Consider the following 18483-nt stretch of genomic DNA (forward strand, 5'->3'; position numbering starts at 1 on the left):
AACTATGATTACTTCTTCAAGAGGAGGATCGTCTTTCATCCTAAGTTCTTCTCGTATCTTGTTACTATTGTAAAGAAGTAGAAATTGATCTCTAATTCTTTCATCTGACGTCCCCCCAAATTTGCACTTGGATGCTAACTTCCTTAGAGATGTTATGTAGTCTTCAACTGATTCTTCCTTACCCTGACATCTCAAACCAAAATGATACCTTTCTAAAATGGTACTCACACGTGGTAAGTAATGTTGGTCTAATTTAGTTATGGCAATTTCATATTCATTTAAATCTCGTGCCATTGCATGAGGAAGATCAGGTAGGTTCTCCAAGACATCCTGCCCTTCTGCCCCTAGACAATGTAACAAGAGTGCATGTTTCCTTTCTGCACTAAGATTAGTGCCACAAACACGCGCATAGTTGCTGAAAACCTTTTTCCATTTTGACCACCCTATGGATGGTTCACCAGGGGAAGAGAGGAAAAAAGGAACAGATGTAACATTCTGCATTTTCACCTTAATCTGCGAATAGTGCTATCATATACATTTGAATGTATTTTGCAAAATGTAAATAATTATAAACACCACAATATATGAGTTAATATTTTCTATGCACCTATAGCACTAAAATTGTCAGATTAGTGTTCCTTCTAGTCTTTGCTAATGCCAAAATAATACTGTATATTTATATAGATGAGCAGGGCTGAAAATGAATGAGATGCAATCCTTGTGAAAATAGTATCACTAGACATCAAACCACCTTCTAGTCTTTGCTAATGTCAAAATAATACTGTATATTTATATAGATGAGCAGGGCTGAAAATGAATAAGATGCAATCCTTGTGAAAATAGTATCACTAGACATCAAACCACATTGTTTAACACAGTATTTCCTCACTTCCTGCTTGAAATGATGCATGTGACATTCACACTGTTGTGGAAACACATCGGAGGTATCCTTTCTTTCTTTAGACCGCGCTCTAGTTGATCGGAAAAGCCCTATATTTTTTTTATTGTTTCAAACAAACTGACGATGTGCGCATGCGTGAAGGATACAACGACGGAGGGGGAAGACTTTTTTCTCCCGACGTTGTGATGAATCAAAAAAAACTAAAAACTTTGGGCTAGAGGGCGAAAAGTCGCTCCTCTGAGCCCTTATATAAAGCGACTTAAATGTACCTGGATGGGTGCAGTTGCTAACACGCACTGCCAACACAGCAAAGAAGATGAACTCCAGCTCCCGTAGTGCTGCTAGAGACGATCAGTTGAGGAAATAGGTGCCGATAGAGCTTCCGAGACAGATCTCTGGCTCCACAACTGCTTGAATCACCTCATGCACTCCGCAGACAGGAATGTAAACACAGGACATCGGAAACTAACGATTTGAATCTCTGACACGGTTTCCGACTCCACAACAGCTTGATTGACTTTGTGAACTCCGCAGACAGGAATGTCAGCACAGGACATCGGAAAGTGAAATCACGTCTTGTTGGGGTGTAACTCGGACACAGGACCTTGAAAATCATCCCATCCTCGTCGGCCAAATTGTGATGTCGGGAACAGACGACAATTAAAGAAGGTAAGATTCAGCAGAGTTTATTGAAGAACACCCCATCCAACGACGATGGCGCAGGAACTGCTAGTTCTTGGAATCCTCTCCACGAGAGCATTCCGAGAATTCTGACAGTGACCTCATTATCACATCATCACACCGACCACACAATAATGTGCGACAATCCTTTGCAAAAAGAGGTTCAGAAAATAACATAGTTGCAATATTGGATATAGAGTAGGTAATATTTCATTTCATTTCAAAATCTTTATTTCGGTCAATTTCGACCATAAAAGATACAGTTATAAACACTTTAGTTTAAATACAATTGATATGAGCATATAAGTTACAATTGAACATAGTAGGAGCATTTTAAAAATAGCAGTTGGTTTACCTATTTCATCTATCGCCATTAAAACGTGTATATTACAATAAAACAATAAAAGCTAGGCAAAATTAGCAAAGGCAACATTGATTTAAAAACCATAACTTTTTCTTCTATATATACATCAATTTCTATTTGGGTGAAGGATTCTAATTACAAATTTTCTTTGTCAGTTCGATCATTTCAGAATCACAATTTCCCATAAAACCCATAGATCGTAAAGTGCAAGTGCAATAATCACTAAAAACATTTACAAAAATATACACAATCCTAACCTGTTATAACTTCAGCCCAGCTTTGGCTCTTATAAGGCTCACATTGAATAAATATCTGCTTACACTAAAAACAATCAATTGTGAGGTCTCTGTCTTCAATATACGTTCAGCCTCACTACAACATCTAGTATTCAGGTTTTTGCAAACTGGCTTTATCCACCTTTTCCTAGGTCTATCATATTTGGGACAGAAGAATAATATATGTAAATCATTTTCTTTATTATTGTTTGAACATAATACGCATAGTTCACTACTTTTGCCATCATGAATGTTGCTCCATCTTGATTTATTGGCATTTGTTTGAAGCACCCCATATCTAAACTTCATGAACAAAGATTTCGCTAATTGTGGCCATACCTCATCCAGAAAGGGTTCAAACTGTACTACATCTTTAAACAAAAGAAAATTAGATGTTAATGACCCAATAAAGGGGCTATGTAGCACACTATTGTTGATGTAGGGCCAAAAGGTGGACTTTAATAGTTTCTTACAAGCTAGTGTCAGCTGGGCTGGTACTTCCCAGTAGTGAGATAAGCCCAACTTCGACATCCACAGAGCAACATGTTTAAGCCATGGGATGTCCCTACTCTTATTGTTTCTCATAATCTCTTCTAGGCCTTCCTTATAATGTAGCAACTCTGGGGTTGACCATATCCTCACCCAAAATAAAAGTGGTCTTAATAAAGCATGGTGGTCAGTGTGTTTGATATTTAAATCAATAAGAATCGGAATTAGGGGAGTTCTAATGGGGAGGCTTAATAGTTTCCATAAAAACTGGTTTTCTCCCAATTCAAAATTCTTTTTGCAATAAGGTCCCAATATTTCAGCTCCATAAAGGGAGGCAGATTGTGCTTTATATTTGAATACTTCTAAGGTAGGGGATACTGCCTTTGATGTGCTGTCCCCATGTTTCTTTAAAATAGGAAGTGAGTTTTGAAGCAGAATTAACTTGTTTTTTCCCAATTGCGGCTTCCAGGATAATTTTGTGTCCAATGTGATGCCTAAATAATTAAAACTTTGCACATATTCTAATTTTTGATTATTAAGCACTAAATTCTTTTTAAACGATCTATGATGATTTATTGACATGTGTTTAGTTTTGCTGGAGTTAATTTCGAGACCTTTCATAGTACAGAATTTATGGAAGGAGTCCAGTAAAAATTGCAATCCTTTTGGGGTTTGTGAAATTAGGATGGTATCGTCAGCAAATAGGAGCGCTGGCACGGAGTCACCCCCCAATTTAGGTGCGTCATTCTGGCAGCCATTCAGATAATTAGGGATGTCATTTACGTACAGAGAGAACAGGGTGGGCGCCAGTACGCACCCCTGGCGCACACCCCTTCTCAACGGGATTGCCTTGGTAAGTTCACCCCTCGGGCCCCATCTTAGCAAAATTATCATCGTGGAGCCTGATTATTTGTATGAGTAGTTCACCTGGCACCCCTTGCAATCTCAACCAGTCCCAAAGTAGATTTCGGGGTACAAGGTCGAATGCTGCCTTTAGGTCTACGAGGCAATGACCTCCTCTTATGTGTATGTATTTCCAGCACAAACATGTAAATCTAAATACTTGGTCGATCGTACTAGTTTTGATTCTGAATCCTGCCTGAAATTTTGAGAGAAAGTAGGTAATATACATTCACAAACTTCATGATGCAGAGACCGTTTTTTTTTTTATGTACTCTTCCAAGATGACGGATGTCTATCTCGCATAGTGAAATTAAAAATAAATAAAAGGTGTGCAAAAGTACATTGTAGTGAAGGGCAGTCCAGTAGTAAATTGAAGTAACAGGTTTTCATGGCGGTTCCTCCTCCAAGAAAACCGTGGCGGATAGGAAACAAAGGCTGCCCTACCGGGCGCCTTGTTGCCTCTGGGCCATGGGGTGCATGCAGGGAGGCACATGTTCCCCTCCTGTGTGCATGCACCCCAGTACCTGCATGGTATGGACTGCACCAGTCTATGCTGTGCAGGTACTGCCTTTGATGTTCCCCTTGCGGTGCCTATTTCATAGGCCCCGCCTCAGGGACGACAAAGAACCACTCAGCAGTGACTAAAAGAGTCATAATCTGGTGGGCGGTCCACACACAGGTTTGGCAACGACAAGGGAAAAATAAATAAATAATTTCCCTCGCTGCCGCCTGTTGAGTCCCGCCCACAGCTCTTACCTGCACGGGCCGCTCCTGTCTGTCTGAAGAGACCAGGTACCCTCACATGGGATTACTTTACATCATTCTCTGTATTGACTACATTAAGGTTGAGTTCAAGAGTGCCAGTTCGTTCAAATTCACATTTCACTTGGATCCATTTTCACTGCAGATCAAACATCATAGTACTATTTTAATGTTTCCGTAAGGATTTAAGGTTGAGTAAGCTTTTCCAATCTTCTCAACCGGGTGCAAGAAAGCAACATACAGTTTTCTACATTGCTCATTTAATCCAGCTAGGCCATTTTACTGGCTTAACTCAGATGGCCGACTCTCACATTTTGAACATTTCCCTTCCGATCAAGCATGGTTTATTTTCTTTGTTTCAGTCCAGGCAATAAAGATCAACTTGACCTGTGTTTTCTTCTGATCCAGGTGGACACTGTCCATGCTCCTAAGATGATCGAACAGCTATCATGTCTCGTTGCCTCCAACAGAGCTTCCCCTGAGGAGCCTAAAGGACTCAGACACCACTCCTGCACCATGGTCGGCCCATTTGCTGTGGTGTTCGGTGGAGAAACACTCTCCAAGGGGAGAGATGCCATCTGCAATGATTTGTACATCTATGATACAAGTGAGTGATACTCGGTTGTCAGACCTAGACTTTTAGGAAATCCATGAAATTGCATAGAATAATGAGGAATACATGCTTTTATCATCAAGCAAATACGCCAGAAAAATACAAATCGCCTCATTCCTTGTCAAGAAATACAAAGTCAATTGCTAAAACATTGTAAAATAAATGCTAATGATAGGATATAAAAATACCAAATTAGCTTTTTATAGGTTGGAAGTGAGATTCGGGGTTTTGTTTTGGCCAGGGAAGTATTATGTTTTCAGAAATGTGCAGTAGCGGCCTTTGGTTTTCCAGAGCGATTCTTGAGGACGTTCAAGAGAAGTTGCCCAAGGATGAGAATCCTGCTTAGCTTTTGCAGTTGTTGCCTTGATCAGAAACAGGAAAAGCTGGACAAGAGACAACAGATATTGTGTTTATCCTATTGTGTACAGACAGTGTGGCTATTTTCAGACATGGGTTTCGTGCAACCCTGGCTGTATTTTCATATATGAAGGACAGCATGGTGCTGGTAATGTCTACCTGGCAGAAGATCATGTGTTCTTTCTACAGTATGACTGCAGGGTCCTGACTCTTGCACAGTGTTCAGGGCAGGTAGTCTAGACAGACGGTGTTGCAGGGTGTAGTTCATAACCTATTAATGCATTTATTACATTCCCCAGCATTTGTGCAGCTCACCTGTATGGCTCCATTGGGAAGTGTTTGTGTGTGGTGTCATGCAAGGGAAAGGAATACATGGTGTAAAAGTGTCTTATCTTTAAGTTGAGTGACATGGATTGTATTTTAAAAGCAGTCGATTATCCTGGGTTACTTTTGGAAGGTGAAATGTTTTTACCTAGCTTCATTAATAGAAAGAACAGGTATGGCTAAGGTGCTGTAGTGCAGGATTCCCTCGTTGACACATATTGTGCAGCTGAGCAAGCACTGCAACACTTATTCTTGAACATCTTTGAAATTATTTAATAAGAGACCCCACAGTGAGCAAAGAATAGTCTTCGGCTGCTTGGATCACTGGGATCTTGGGCGTGTATGGTAGTAAGGCCTCAACCGTGTTCGGTTCGTAGACAACAACTATTAGTATGTTGATGTCTAGATTCCTGTACACAGTTCTTCAGGTTTCATTCAGGTCTGGGGACACAGTGTGGATTCTGTTTCAATTCGTTGGGTCATTTATGTAACCTTATGTGCAGTATGAAGTCCACCTCTGGTTTGTGTCTAGCAATTGGAGCTTTACGTGGAGTACTAGGCTCAGATCTATAGACCTACCTAGATCTTTATGTTGAACTTTGGAGGCCTTGGTGAGCCTTTCAGTAATGCAGCTATGAAGGCTCCATAGCTGGGGATAGACAGGAATGGTGCCCTAAAACGTTTAGCGAGATCTATCAGCAGCATCAATGGAATTGGCAAGCTGAGCATTGTGAATCGTGATTGTCACCAAACTCTAGGCTCTCAGGTGGTCTCTGTGGCTTGTAGCATATGCAAATAAAGGTTGTTTGCTGAAGGTTCTTGTCCTCGCTCCATTTCTCGTGTTAGATGGTGCTCCTATTCATTTTGCTGCACTTTTATGGACGTCCAGAACCTAAGGACTGGTTGCACAGAGCAACTCTACACTATGAGTTTCTAGCACACAACTCGAACTATGGATATCTCCCACCACACAAAGTAATTTAATTTGCTATTCATATCATAGCTTGGACGACTCCTGTGATTACATGAGGAAAGTATGCATTCACATGACTTACATAGAAACAAGCTTCAGTGATCCTCCATTCATAGATAAGGATCATATTGCACAAGAGTGATCGTCCACACACAATTTTTCATTAATGGACATATATACATCTTGTTAAGACATGGGGGGCACAAACTACATTCACAGGTTTTTTGTTTTAAAAAAAGACTTCCTTTATTTAAATCTTTTCAAAATCAGATTTTTCAAGTAACCAACGCGTTTCTTCTCTTCACAAGAGACTTCTCCAGGGCTACAAAGATACAGATAATACACGGATGATTAAAATCAAATACAGAGATTTTTAAATGAAAACCAACATTTTGTTACAAAAGCTGTCCAATTAGGTATTATTTATCCTCCAAACCATTTACCTGTGATTTCTCAACATTTGGTCAAAAAGTTCAACATCTGCGTGCAAACCATTTGTTAGTTATTTCATTTTTTACAACAACATCATGTCCTAAAATGTGAGGCTAGTAGAATATACTTTAATTCATGTCATTTTCATTTCAAATTTAACATTCACAACTTCAAGTTTCTTGGGGGATACTATATATTTAAACATTCAGGCACATATCCATTAATTTGCACATATATTCTTCATTTTGTATTCTTTCTTAAATTTGATCCATATATAAAATGTTTCTTAAAAAAAAAATAACAATGCTTCTAGTTTTTCAGAAAGAGTTACCAATGCTTCTAGATGATACTTATTAATATATTCTAAAAAAAAGTTATTTTATCAGCCGTCAAGCTATGAAATAGCAAATGAAATCAATTTGTCGAATTTTACGTGATAAATAGCATAATTTCAACAGTTTGAACCAATTAAGCATTATGATGTACCTCGATTTGTTGCTTAATGCACAAAGGCCTCAAAAACCATGTTCCTTCATCTGAAGCAGGTCATGACCAAGTGGGAAATTCTATTGTCTACCAAGATACATATGCATATTCAGCTGGGCCCATGCACTCGTCATAACAATTCTAAAACAGAGTTTATATATAACATGTTACTTGAACTCTTCTTTTATAAATTATATTGTCAACATCAAGTCCTAAAAGCAATCAAATGATGTACCTCTTATCACTGTGTCAGCATCTCCCTTATCTTGCTAGATATTAGTCTCTCAGGGTGCGTGTTCAAAGCCTATGTTGGCATCAAAATCTGTTTGAATTTTAAACGAATGGTATAGTTATATCATCAATGCTACCTTTCCTATAGTTCATATCAAGAAATTGAAATCTCTCGTTAAATTTGAAAAAAAGGCCTTGTATTCCCTTTTAATTTTCAATTTCTCTCTTCCTGGTAAGTTGTTTCCTTTCACCAAGAATCCTTATGCATGATTGGCACACCATTTTTCATAATGCATCCAAACAAATGGGGCAAGTATTGTAGATCCCACCCACCTCATTACCATGGTGGTCTCATAAACACCACCCACATATTTATGGGTAGATATAATAGAGCCAAGTGATCTCTAAAGGAGCCCACCAATAGAGATCTAAATTATTAGTCAGGCATATGAAGAACTCCCTTTCTCCCCAATTCAAAGGATTCGCACTCCGATCTCGCTGGTATTTAAAGGCCAGGCAATTACTATCACCTGCGTGATGGGTGAACAGGCGAGGTGTCAGCATATCTCATGAATGGCCGACATCTTTTAGTGTGCAATTCAAAGGTCCACATCATTGCATTTATTTTGAAGGATTATATCCAGACATCTCAAATAAGTTACCATCATTGAAAAATTAGATTCCTCTTATTTATAACTAATGATAGAGACTCCTAGATAGGCACATAAGGAGTCTCCAGAGACGACCAATATATCATACAATAATATGCCATTCAGGTAAATTTAGGCTATTTTGATCAAAATCAGGATTTTGATCAAGTCAAAAGCGTTTTACTACAAAATAATGCATATTGCTTGACCAAAAGGGCTTTTTCACAACTGTTGCAAGTAATTTATATGATAAGAATGTGGCTCACATCATTTCGTCGTCTTCTTGCTATTTTGTGACCTACCCAAAATCAGGAACCATTCGTAATAGATATGCAATAATATTGTAACTACCCATAAATATGTGGGCATGTATTAGGAGACCACTCTGGTAATGAAGTGTATGGGATCTGCAATACTTGCCCCATAGGTTTGGATGTATTATGAAAGATGGTATGCCCGTTATGCATAAGGATTCTTGGCATAAGGAAGCATCTTACTGGGAAGATAGTAATGTAATATTAAAAGAGAATACAATGCTTTTCTTCAAATTTAACGAGATATTCTCTATATGCACTTAAGGGAAGGCAGCATTGATGATATACCTATACCATTAGTTTATAATTCAAACAGATTTTGATGCCAACATAGGCTTTGGCCACGCACCCTGAGAGATTAATATCTAGCAAGATAAGGGAGCCTGAATGTTTAATTATATATCCCCCAAGAATCTTGAAGTAGTGTATGTTAAATCTGAAAATGACCTGAATCAAATTGTTTTATAATAGCCTCACATTTTAGGACATGATGCTGTTGTAAAAAATGAAATAACTAACAAATGGTTTGCACAAAGATGTTGAACTTTTGTACCAAATGTTGAAAAATCGCCGCTAAATAGTTTGGAGGATAAACCACATATAATTGGGCAGCTTGTGCAACAAAAAGTTGGTTTTAATTGAAAATCTCTTTGTATTATCTGTATCACTGTAGCCCTGAAGAAGTTTCTTGTGAAGAGACGAAATGTACTGGCTACTTGAAAAATCTGATTTTAAGAAGATTTGAATAAAGAAGGTCTATTTAAAACAAAGAACGTGTGAATGACATTTGTGCATCCCATGTCTTAAGATGTATATTATATGTCCATGAATGAAAAATTGTGTGTGCCGATCACTGTAGCGCAATAGTATTATGGAGTAGTACTCCTGTGAGGAAGCCAAGGAGATTGTTCTTCCTGATTAGTGCACCACATAGGTCTGACCAGATTCACTACATTTCAAAGGTGTGATTTCTCTTGCTTCAATCTCACTATTTGTAAATCATACATAAAGATCAGATATGGTTAAACAAGAAAAATGTTAGATGTCTAACACGCTAAGGCTGCAGGCAGAATGACTGAAAATTATCATCTTCCAATGCATGCTGCATTCATACCAAGTTACTCTGGTATCTCTGCCACCCATGGAAGACAAGTCTGTTGATGTTCAGGTCTGTAATGGCTCCAGGATTCTCCTTCAGGTGCCGGGGTAAGGAGCGCAAGGCATGACACAGCATGCACCGATTATTTAAATAAAAGTGGGGGAGCAAAAGTCAGTGCAGATTATTTTTTTTTTTTTTAGGAGATTTGCTGTTTTAGCTACTAGATTCTGAGCAAGGACATGTACCATTCGTAAAATGAGTTCTAAAGAATGCAGTTACACTTGCAGAATCGTTAGATTTAAAATAATCCCACTAACAACATAGAGCCATTAAAAAATGCGACACAATCTAACTGCAAGGGTAGCTGTGCTGTACGGGTGGCTCAGCTCATGACCATGCTCTGAATCCCCAAGCTATTATCTCTGCCTTTTATCAACTCAACACAGGTGCATCCGGCTGCTGCTACTAGGCAGGGGCACTGGATAAAGTGCTTTTGTAAAGTTCATGCCCAGTGAATTCAGTGTTCTATGATGCATATCTCAATTTTCCTGTAACAGGATCAAAGGATGGAGGGACACAATGAACTGTTTTTGTGCAAGGGACACAGAAGAAGCCACTCAGTAGTACATTTGTAAGTTATACTGAAAAGTCACTTTACGGATCACTAATAAATCGGACCCACTTGACAAAAGGTTTTAAAGAAAATATGCAAGGCCTTTAAATTGATTGTTACAAATCTGATGCACACTGGGAAGAGGATTTATAAAGTAGATTCTCAAACTTTATATTTCCATTTGAATGAAGTGTAGGACTTTTTCATCTCTACTAAAGTAAGACCTCCAGGACGGAACTGATCTAAAGAAAAATTACAAACGTTCTGAATATCTGGAACATGTTAGTTTGTGCACCAGTTTTCTGAATAGAAATTTTGAATGAAAAGAATCAAATAAGAGTGAATGTTTTTCTCAAGTCTGACAGCTCGTGATTCGGGAACTGGCTCTGCAGCTTTAGAAACCAGGAGTGCTATTGGTTGAGAGGGCCTGACATTGCAGGATTTCAGAACTAGTTCACTCAGTTCTTGAACCTTATTGGATAAAAACCTGTGAGGGCATTGTGAGCACTGCTAATGCCCACGGAGAACCAGAACACACACAGGGTTAGATAATGCTTTAGAAATCGGAAATAATTTCCGTTAGGATAAGCTGAAGCCATCTTGGTTGTGGCATCCATTTTGTTAGCTATGTAATTCTTCCGTCTTCACTGTTGCTTGCCTTTCTATTCTGCTTGAGTCATCAGCTTTAGTTAACTCCTTCTGTACTGAGCCAAAGCAATGTACATGCTGAGAAAAGGCCTGTAGCTGCTAGAATGCACCTGGCTAGATATAACTGTCAACTGTGTTTTGCAACTGTAAGCAGTTCTGTTCTCCCTCCCACTTTGCTGTGATTACCCATCTGCCCACGTCTGACTGTAACTATTTCTGTGTAGGTCTGTACCTTCTATTTGTAACTACAGACTTACTCTGCAACAAACTCTGTATATAAGTCCCATGGTCTGTGTATTCCATGTACTACCTCAGGCAGCACTTGAGAGTGCTGTGTGGACGTAGTCCCACTCATGAGTGATTAGTAAACTTGTTATTTGAATTCCAGCTTCAGTGCCAATCTCTATTTTGTTGGTCTACGGACCCGTGGACAGAGAAGGGTGACCCCTGCACTGGTGTGCTCATTAAAAAGCACATTTCCACAATGCATGTCTGTACCTAGAAAAATGATAAAATAGCAAGCATGGTCTGTGAACATAAAAACAAAAAAAGGATGCCAGTGGCAGTAGTTGTATCGAGAGCTTGGGCACGTCATGGATGTCCTTATAGACCAGGATAAGGATCTTATAAAAGGTGCTGTAATGTATGGGTGGCCAGCCAGCTTGGCCTGGGCTGGAGGAGGGTTCCTAAGGCAAAGTTTTTAACTGCTTTCACTATCACGAACTTCTAGAACTCACAAGGAGTTGACCCAAGCCTGCTTAAACGGCTTCCTTTGTCAGACTTTTATATTCACAAACGCATTGCAGTTTTTCGCTTTGATATAGTACTTATGAAAATAACAATCAATATTTATGTTATTACATTTAAACATATATATATTTTTTTTTTGAGGATGTTCACCGCCAACCTGGTTCCACTTTCCCAGCACAGACCGTCGCCAGAAGAGGATAGGACACCGGACATGCCTTCTCAATGATACGCTGTACTTAGTTGGAGGATTTTGCGCAGACGGCAAAACACCATGTCCTGAGATCTGCACCTTAGATATTACCCTAAGGACTGAGAAAGAAAGCACATCCTAGCCAGTACTGCATAAAATTAAATGTGGCCATATTAAATGTCTTTGATTACTTCATCCATCACTTTAAACTGCAGACTAACATATCTACAGCAAAATCATTTAAACTGCGTAAGAGCAAGAAACAGTTCTTATGAGATCTTCCAGCTTTGGCATTAATTTTGAATTTACTCCATCTTTGTCAGCGCCCAGACGAGTGGACATTTGAAAGCTCTTATTGTAAATTTGCTTAGTGGTTCATAAATCAGTAAATAAATCTGATTGGCTAAGAGTCGATTTGTATATTTAATTTCCAAGATGCTTCATACTCTTTAGAGTGCCAGTTTTAGCGGAACTCACTGGTTATATTTTCAGATTGTAAATCCTAAAATATACAATTTGTGTAGTGCTTAGTTTGCATATAGTTGCTGTAAAATTTTCAGCAGAAGGCAACTAAAGGTAATGAAGATAGACTGTATCGGTGCACAGACAGAATATAGAGTTTTAAATAATGACATACACAAATATCGAGTTGGATATATCGTGATACAGAAATATCGACAGCAAGAATATCGTGGTCAAGAATATCAACTTTAAGGTAAGAAATATCGTTTTTGAAAACATCGAAGTTAGTAATATCGTTTGCAAAAATATAGTTGTTTAAAATATCGCTTTTTAAATGAGTGTTATGTATTTTAGTATGTATTTTAAAAGTATCTGATCTTTTTTTGTATAAGTATTGCATTTTTTTTAATATGTGTTACATTTTTAGTAGTTATTAATTTTATGTTACTTAAATTTTGCGGTTTTTTTTAGTGCTCTTGTGGGTTTATACGGGAATAGGGTGGGAAGTAATTTCATTATAATTAATTAATATTTGGTATTTATTAGTATTGAATTTAGATTTTAGCGTTAATTGTGGGAATTTATAATGAATTATTAATTGGTTAATTTTGATTAATTATTAATAATGTTAATTGTGTTATTTTTGTAGGAGCGGGTTGTGGGTTTATAGGGGAATAGGGTGGGAAGTAATTTAATTGTAATACATTTATTAATATTTCGTTTATAATTTATAGGGTTAATTGTGGGAATTAAGGGGCCTATTAGTATGGCGATCCGCCCGTCTGCCGCTTTTCCGCCGGTTAGCAATTGCTACGATTGCCGGCCGGGTGGAAAAAGGCCATAATATGGTGGCCATCCATATTATGATGCCTGTGGTGGGCATGCAGGAAATTACTTCGGGGCCCATTGCAGGCCCCCGGGTTGGCTGCACTGGGGGGTACCAATGGTACCCTTCTTCATTGCCATGCACAAGGTGGCAGGCACCTTGTGCGGTGCCTGTCACGTTGTGCATGGCAACGCACAACATGGACTTTAACATTGCCGCGGGAGCTGCTTACAGCACCGCCCGCCACAATGTTAAAGTCAAGGATGCATCTGCCAGTGTGGCGGGTGCATCCTAATTGGCCTGGCGGGACCGTCACACGTCTGGCGGTCGGACAATGTCCGCCCACCATCGTAATGGTGCCCTAAGTTATTAATCATTTTTTATCAATTGCTTGTTAATTAATTATTTGGTGTTTAATTAGGTTAAGTGTGTCTTTTTTTAGGACTGGGTGGTGGCGTTTATAGAGGAATAGGGTGGGAAGTAATTTATTTATAATTAATGAATAATTATTTGGTAATTAATGGTAATTTAAAATTAAATATGGCAATTGTGTAATTAATTTGAGACGCGAGTTGTGGGGTTTATAGTGGTAAAGGGTGGGAAGTAAATTCTTTTCAATTCATTAATAAGTTGTTAATTGATATTAATTTAATAATGTAAAATTAGTTATGGAAATTGTGTAATTATTTTTAGGTGTGTGTTGTGGTGTTTATTAGGGTAGAGAGTGGAAATTATTTTAGGTTTTATCAATTAATAATTAGTTGCTCATTGACATTCATTCATTAATTGATAATATTTAAGGTAATTGTTTATTGTGTGTGTGAATTGTGGTTTTATAGAGGTAACGTTTGGTGAGTAAATTAATATTTATCTGTTTTAATTTGTTTTCAATCAATAATATTTGCTTATTCGATAATTAATTATGTTAAGTATGGAGGTACATTTAAAAAAAAATCATGTGTGTTGTGAATTGTGTGGTGTTATAGGGTAGGAAATAAAAAATATTACATTTATGTAACAATTCATGTTTTTGATTATAATGAATTGCTATCATAGTTATTTGTAAGTTATTTTTTAAATGTTTATAAAATAATCTATGTAATTTTTAGATTTTGTTAACACTATATGTTTCTATCTTTTGTAAATTTTATTAGTTCTATATATTTTTTGTTTTTTTAACCATCTTTTTTATTGTAGTTGATATGGAGTTTGTTTTTAGTTTTGAATTGACTTTAGTGGGAAGATTCATTTTTACCCCTCCGCTAGCCAACACTTTCCCTACTGTTGCACTCACTGGAGTGGGAATAGAAATTTTTACACCTATTCTATCCAATACTTTTTCTACTGTTGCACTCACTGGAGTGGGAATAGTAAGTTTTACCCCTCCGCTATCCATCACTTTCCCTACTGTTGCACTCAATGGAGTGCAAAATGTAAGTTTAAAAATTAATAAATATTTTAATGTTTTAATTTATAATATGTTTTATGAGATTTTATGTTGTAGGTGAATGTATATAAAGATATATATATATATATTTTTTCTCAAATGGCTACTCCTTCTGCCTTCCCCCGCCGAGGTTCGTACACTGTTTACGGAGCAACGCCAACAAAGGATGATTACCAAATACGAATAAAATTATCACTCAGAGGTTAAAGCGGACACCAGTGGTTGTTTAATCCAGGTTACGCGTTTCGCTTGAGTAGCAAGCTTGGTCACACAGTGAGCATCTGGGACTGAAGGCATTACATAGTCATAATGAAGATGGAAGAGGGACCATTCTATCCATGCTTTACATGTTAAACATGGCATCCATTTTGTAGTGTGCAAATGTCCTGGTTAACCAACCACTGGTGTCAGCTTTAACCTCGGTGTGATCGTCTTATTCGTATTTGGTAATCATATATATATTACCTACTGGCGGTCGCCAGTAGGTAGTTATAGTTAAGACATATTATCCATAGGAAATCCGCAACGTTCTATTTGGAATAACGTTGGTGCCCGTTGATGAATCTTTGCTAAATTTTCAAAACTGGTGGGGCGCTCCGGTCCTATCCTGAAAGTCTCGGGGTGATTCGTCAAGCGGGGGCCGAGAAAAAAGCAGCTACATTCCGAACTGCTGAACGGAATTACACCAGAATTTGGCAAACAAGGTAGCCCTTGGTTCAGAGTCGTGCCTTTTGATTAAATGGTGTAAATCCGTTCAGTAGTTCCTGAGAAAATCAAAAGTAAAATCACAAATATGTCTGGGCGGAGCCTAACTACACATCTCATCGTGAAATCTGATTGGCTGTCAGCACTTCATTCAAGAAGTGTTGGCAGCCATCATGGGACCAATATACATGATAGCACCTCATTAACAAGCATTGGCATAGCCAATAGGTCTCGCTTTTGGGACCTTATAAGTGTTTAGTTATGCAACTGTTGCATGGCTAAACACTTATAAGGCCCCAAAGGCGAGACCTATTGGCTATGCCAATTCTTGTTAAACTTGTTAACACTGGTTGCTCCTCATTAGTATCCATTCATCACCCAAATATAGCAATACGCAACAGAAAGCTGACCAGTCAAGTTTTGAAAGGGCCTTCCACCACGCTGCTGCATTTTTAGTATTGTTGGAACCGTTTGAGCTAGAATCAAAAAATATTTTTGTTAAAATCTGCAGATAATGCTGCAAATGATGGTTTATGTGGCAAATCTATAATTATGCCAAAATCACGCGACCGCACTATTGCATAATTCCAGTAGCCTTGCTTTTAGCCCACATGTATCATTAGGGCAAGTTCAGCGGACTTTGGGACACATAATTCCCCATAAATATTCTAGGACTTGTGCTGGCAACAAATACATACCAGAAATATTTAAGGAATACTCAGTAGATTATATTATAGAATACTAATTATAATGGTAATACCACATGAACAGGGGAACAGTAATGGAATTAGTAATACGAATAATGACAATAATAAAACAGTACACACCACAGTAATGCGATACACACCAATGGCGGCACGGCGCTGTAAACATCTCAACATATAATACAATTGTAACTTTGATAGTAACAGTGACAACAGCAATAATGCTGGCACTCTCGATAATCACATGAATAGTTATAATACTGTTTGTAGTGATGCGATGCATACATTTAATAGCTAGTTTAGGTCGAGCCGTGGTGATATGTTCTGTGCAAGGGAGTTATTTGGAGGGGGGGGGCAGGAGACAACCTGAGAGGAGAGACCTAAAAAGCATTGCAGTTAATAGAAGGTTTTAAGACTTGTTACATTATAAAACATTTGTTGATGGTACCATACTCATTTTAGGAGTTGTGGTGTGTTCTAAGGTGTTTTTACCATGTGAAAAAGCCTTCTGCTGGGATATCATGAATCATGTTTGAGAGAAAACTATTTTTTCATGCTTTTCCCACAGAGGTTTGGAAGGTGATCTATAAGCTAAACTGAGAGCATATTTTCTGGAAATTCACATTATCTTTCTCAGTCATGTGAGAATGAAGTCTGACATTCTCAGTAAAACATGTACATCCAACAAGGGCAGAGACTGTCAGTTGATTCCTTGGTGTTCTACTGCAGCTTCCCAGAGTGTTCTAAAGAACAACTAGAGCGCTAACAGTCCTACTTATGACAACCGTATTGCACACCTGAAGCCATCTTGATTGGAATAAAGTGGTAACACTTAAAACAATTAATTTAAAAAGGAACAAAATGAGGGGGTTCATTTTGCCATAGAAAGTATGATTAGTGCTGCAGAAAGAATAATTAGGGCACATTTTGAGTGACTTCTCAAATCCTCTTCTATTTCATTAAAAAATTCTGACACGCAGACTGAAACATGCACTTTCAATACCAGCAGCAGAATTCCCTGGTGAGCAGCTTTACTACAGTGATCTAATGAGCAACTGAAGTGCTGACATTCTGAATTTATGGCAAATGTGTGACAAATCTGAATGCCTTCTTGATGGAATCAAAGTAAAAAACTGAAAGCATTTCCTACTGAGGAGACTGCAGTAAATGAGGAAATTAGGAAACTTCATAACAAATAAATCTCCCAAAATGGCCACCAGAGACAAAAGAGCCCAAATGCACCACAAAATCACCCAGATGTGGCCCAAGGGCAGAAGTGTGCAAAACACTTTTTCTTTTTTGTGTTTTTGCAGTTTTATATAGTGCAGACTTGTCAGGTATTGGAGTGCTTTACATGAGCATTGGTTACATCACACAAGTACAAATTCATTTTGATTGTAGACATGGAGAGATTAAGTGATTTGACCAGAATCACAGAATGTCGAGCTGAAGCAGAAACTCCAACCTGGTTCCCCAGTTGCAAAGTCTGCAGCTCTGGAAGGAACACCACATCCTTTCCCCTAAGTGCAACATTTAATCAAGTGGTCAACTGAATAAAAAAACATAAAGATAACAAATAATTTAAAAGTGCTTTGTCGCTATTTGAAAACTCAGAAAATATGTCCTCATTTTAGTTTTTTAGAGCACTAACCATAACTTTGATGCAAATAAGACCCTCTCATATATGTAATCTCTAAAAGGAAATGCTCTAGGTATTACAGTTTTGATTACATCAAGATGACGTCAGGCGTTCCACACTTTTGTAATGAATATAGAATGTTAGCAATCTAGTTGTTCATTAGGATACTGTTGAGAGGCAGAAGCCAGGGGCACAGACTCTGAAAATTGAAGGCAGGTAGGAGGGTGCAGAGGCAACAATTTGACCACACTGGGCAGGCAGGAAGGGCAGTGGCTGCACAACAGACTATGGAGGGCAGTGGAAAGGGGGCGGGGCACCAAACCAACAATACAGGACTTGCAAGAGAGGCTGTGGCAATATAATAGACCATTGTGGGCAGAAGGAAGAGGCAGTGGTAGTACAACCATACATGCCAACAGACCCGATTCAGCCACGAAACGTCCAATGTTTTTAAGCTCAAAACGGGCTTTATTTGATCTGTCTCCTATCTCCTCTTTTTCAATGTAACTCAAAGGGGAAAATCAATACCCCATTTTTTTTTTCAAAATCTCCCTCTTACCAAGTTCAAAATGTTCGCAAGTATGGGACATTGGAAGGCAGGAGGAATTGGGGTAGGGACATGGACTCGGATAACAGAGGACAGGA

At 38.3% G+C, this 18483-nt stretch overlaps 1 protein-coding gene across 1 annotated transcript in view; it reads left to right on the forward strand.

The window, feature by feature from the left end:
* KLHDC9 (kelch domain containing 9) overlaps positions 1 to 12467 on the forward strand; it is a 37389-nt gene extending 24922 nt beyond the window's left edge. Inside the window, exons 4-5 of the mRNA XM_085636791.1 lie at positions 4784 to 4982; positions 12007 to 12467. Of these exons, the coding sequence (XP_085492917.1) occupies positions 4784 to 4982; positions 12007 to 12197 (390 nt within the window). The 3' untranslated portion in view covers positions 12198 to 12467. The remainder of the gene's footprint in view (positions 1 to 4783; positions 4983 to 12006) is intronic.
* The last annotated feature ends 6016 nt before the right edge of the window (positions 12468 to 18483 follow it).

This window comes from Triturus cristatus, chromosome 12, assembly GCF_964204655.1.
Source record: "Triturus cristatus chromosome 12, aTriCri1.1, whole genome shotgun sequence".
Classification (NCBI taxonomy): domain Eukaryota; kingdom Metazoa; phylum Chordata; class Amphibia; order Caudata; family Salamandridae; genus Triturus; species Triturus cristatus.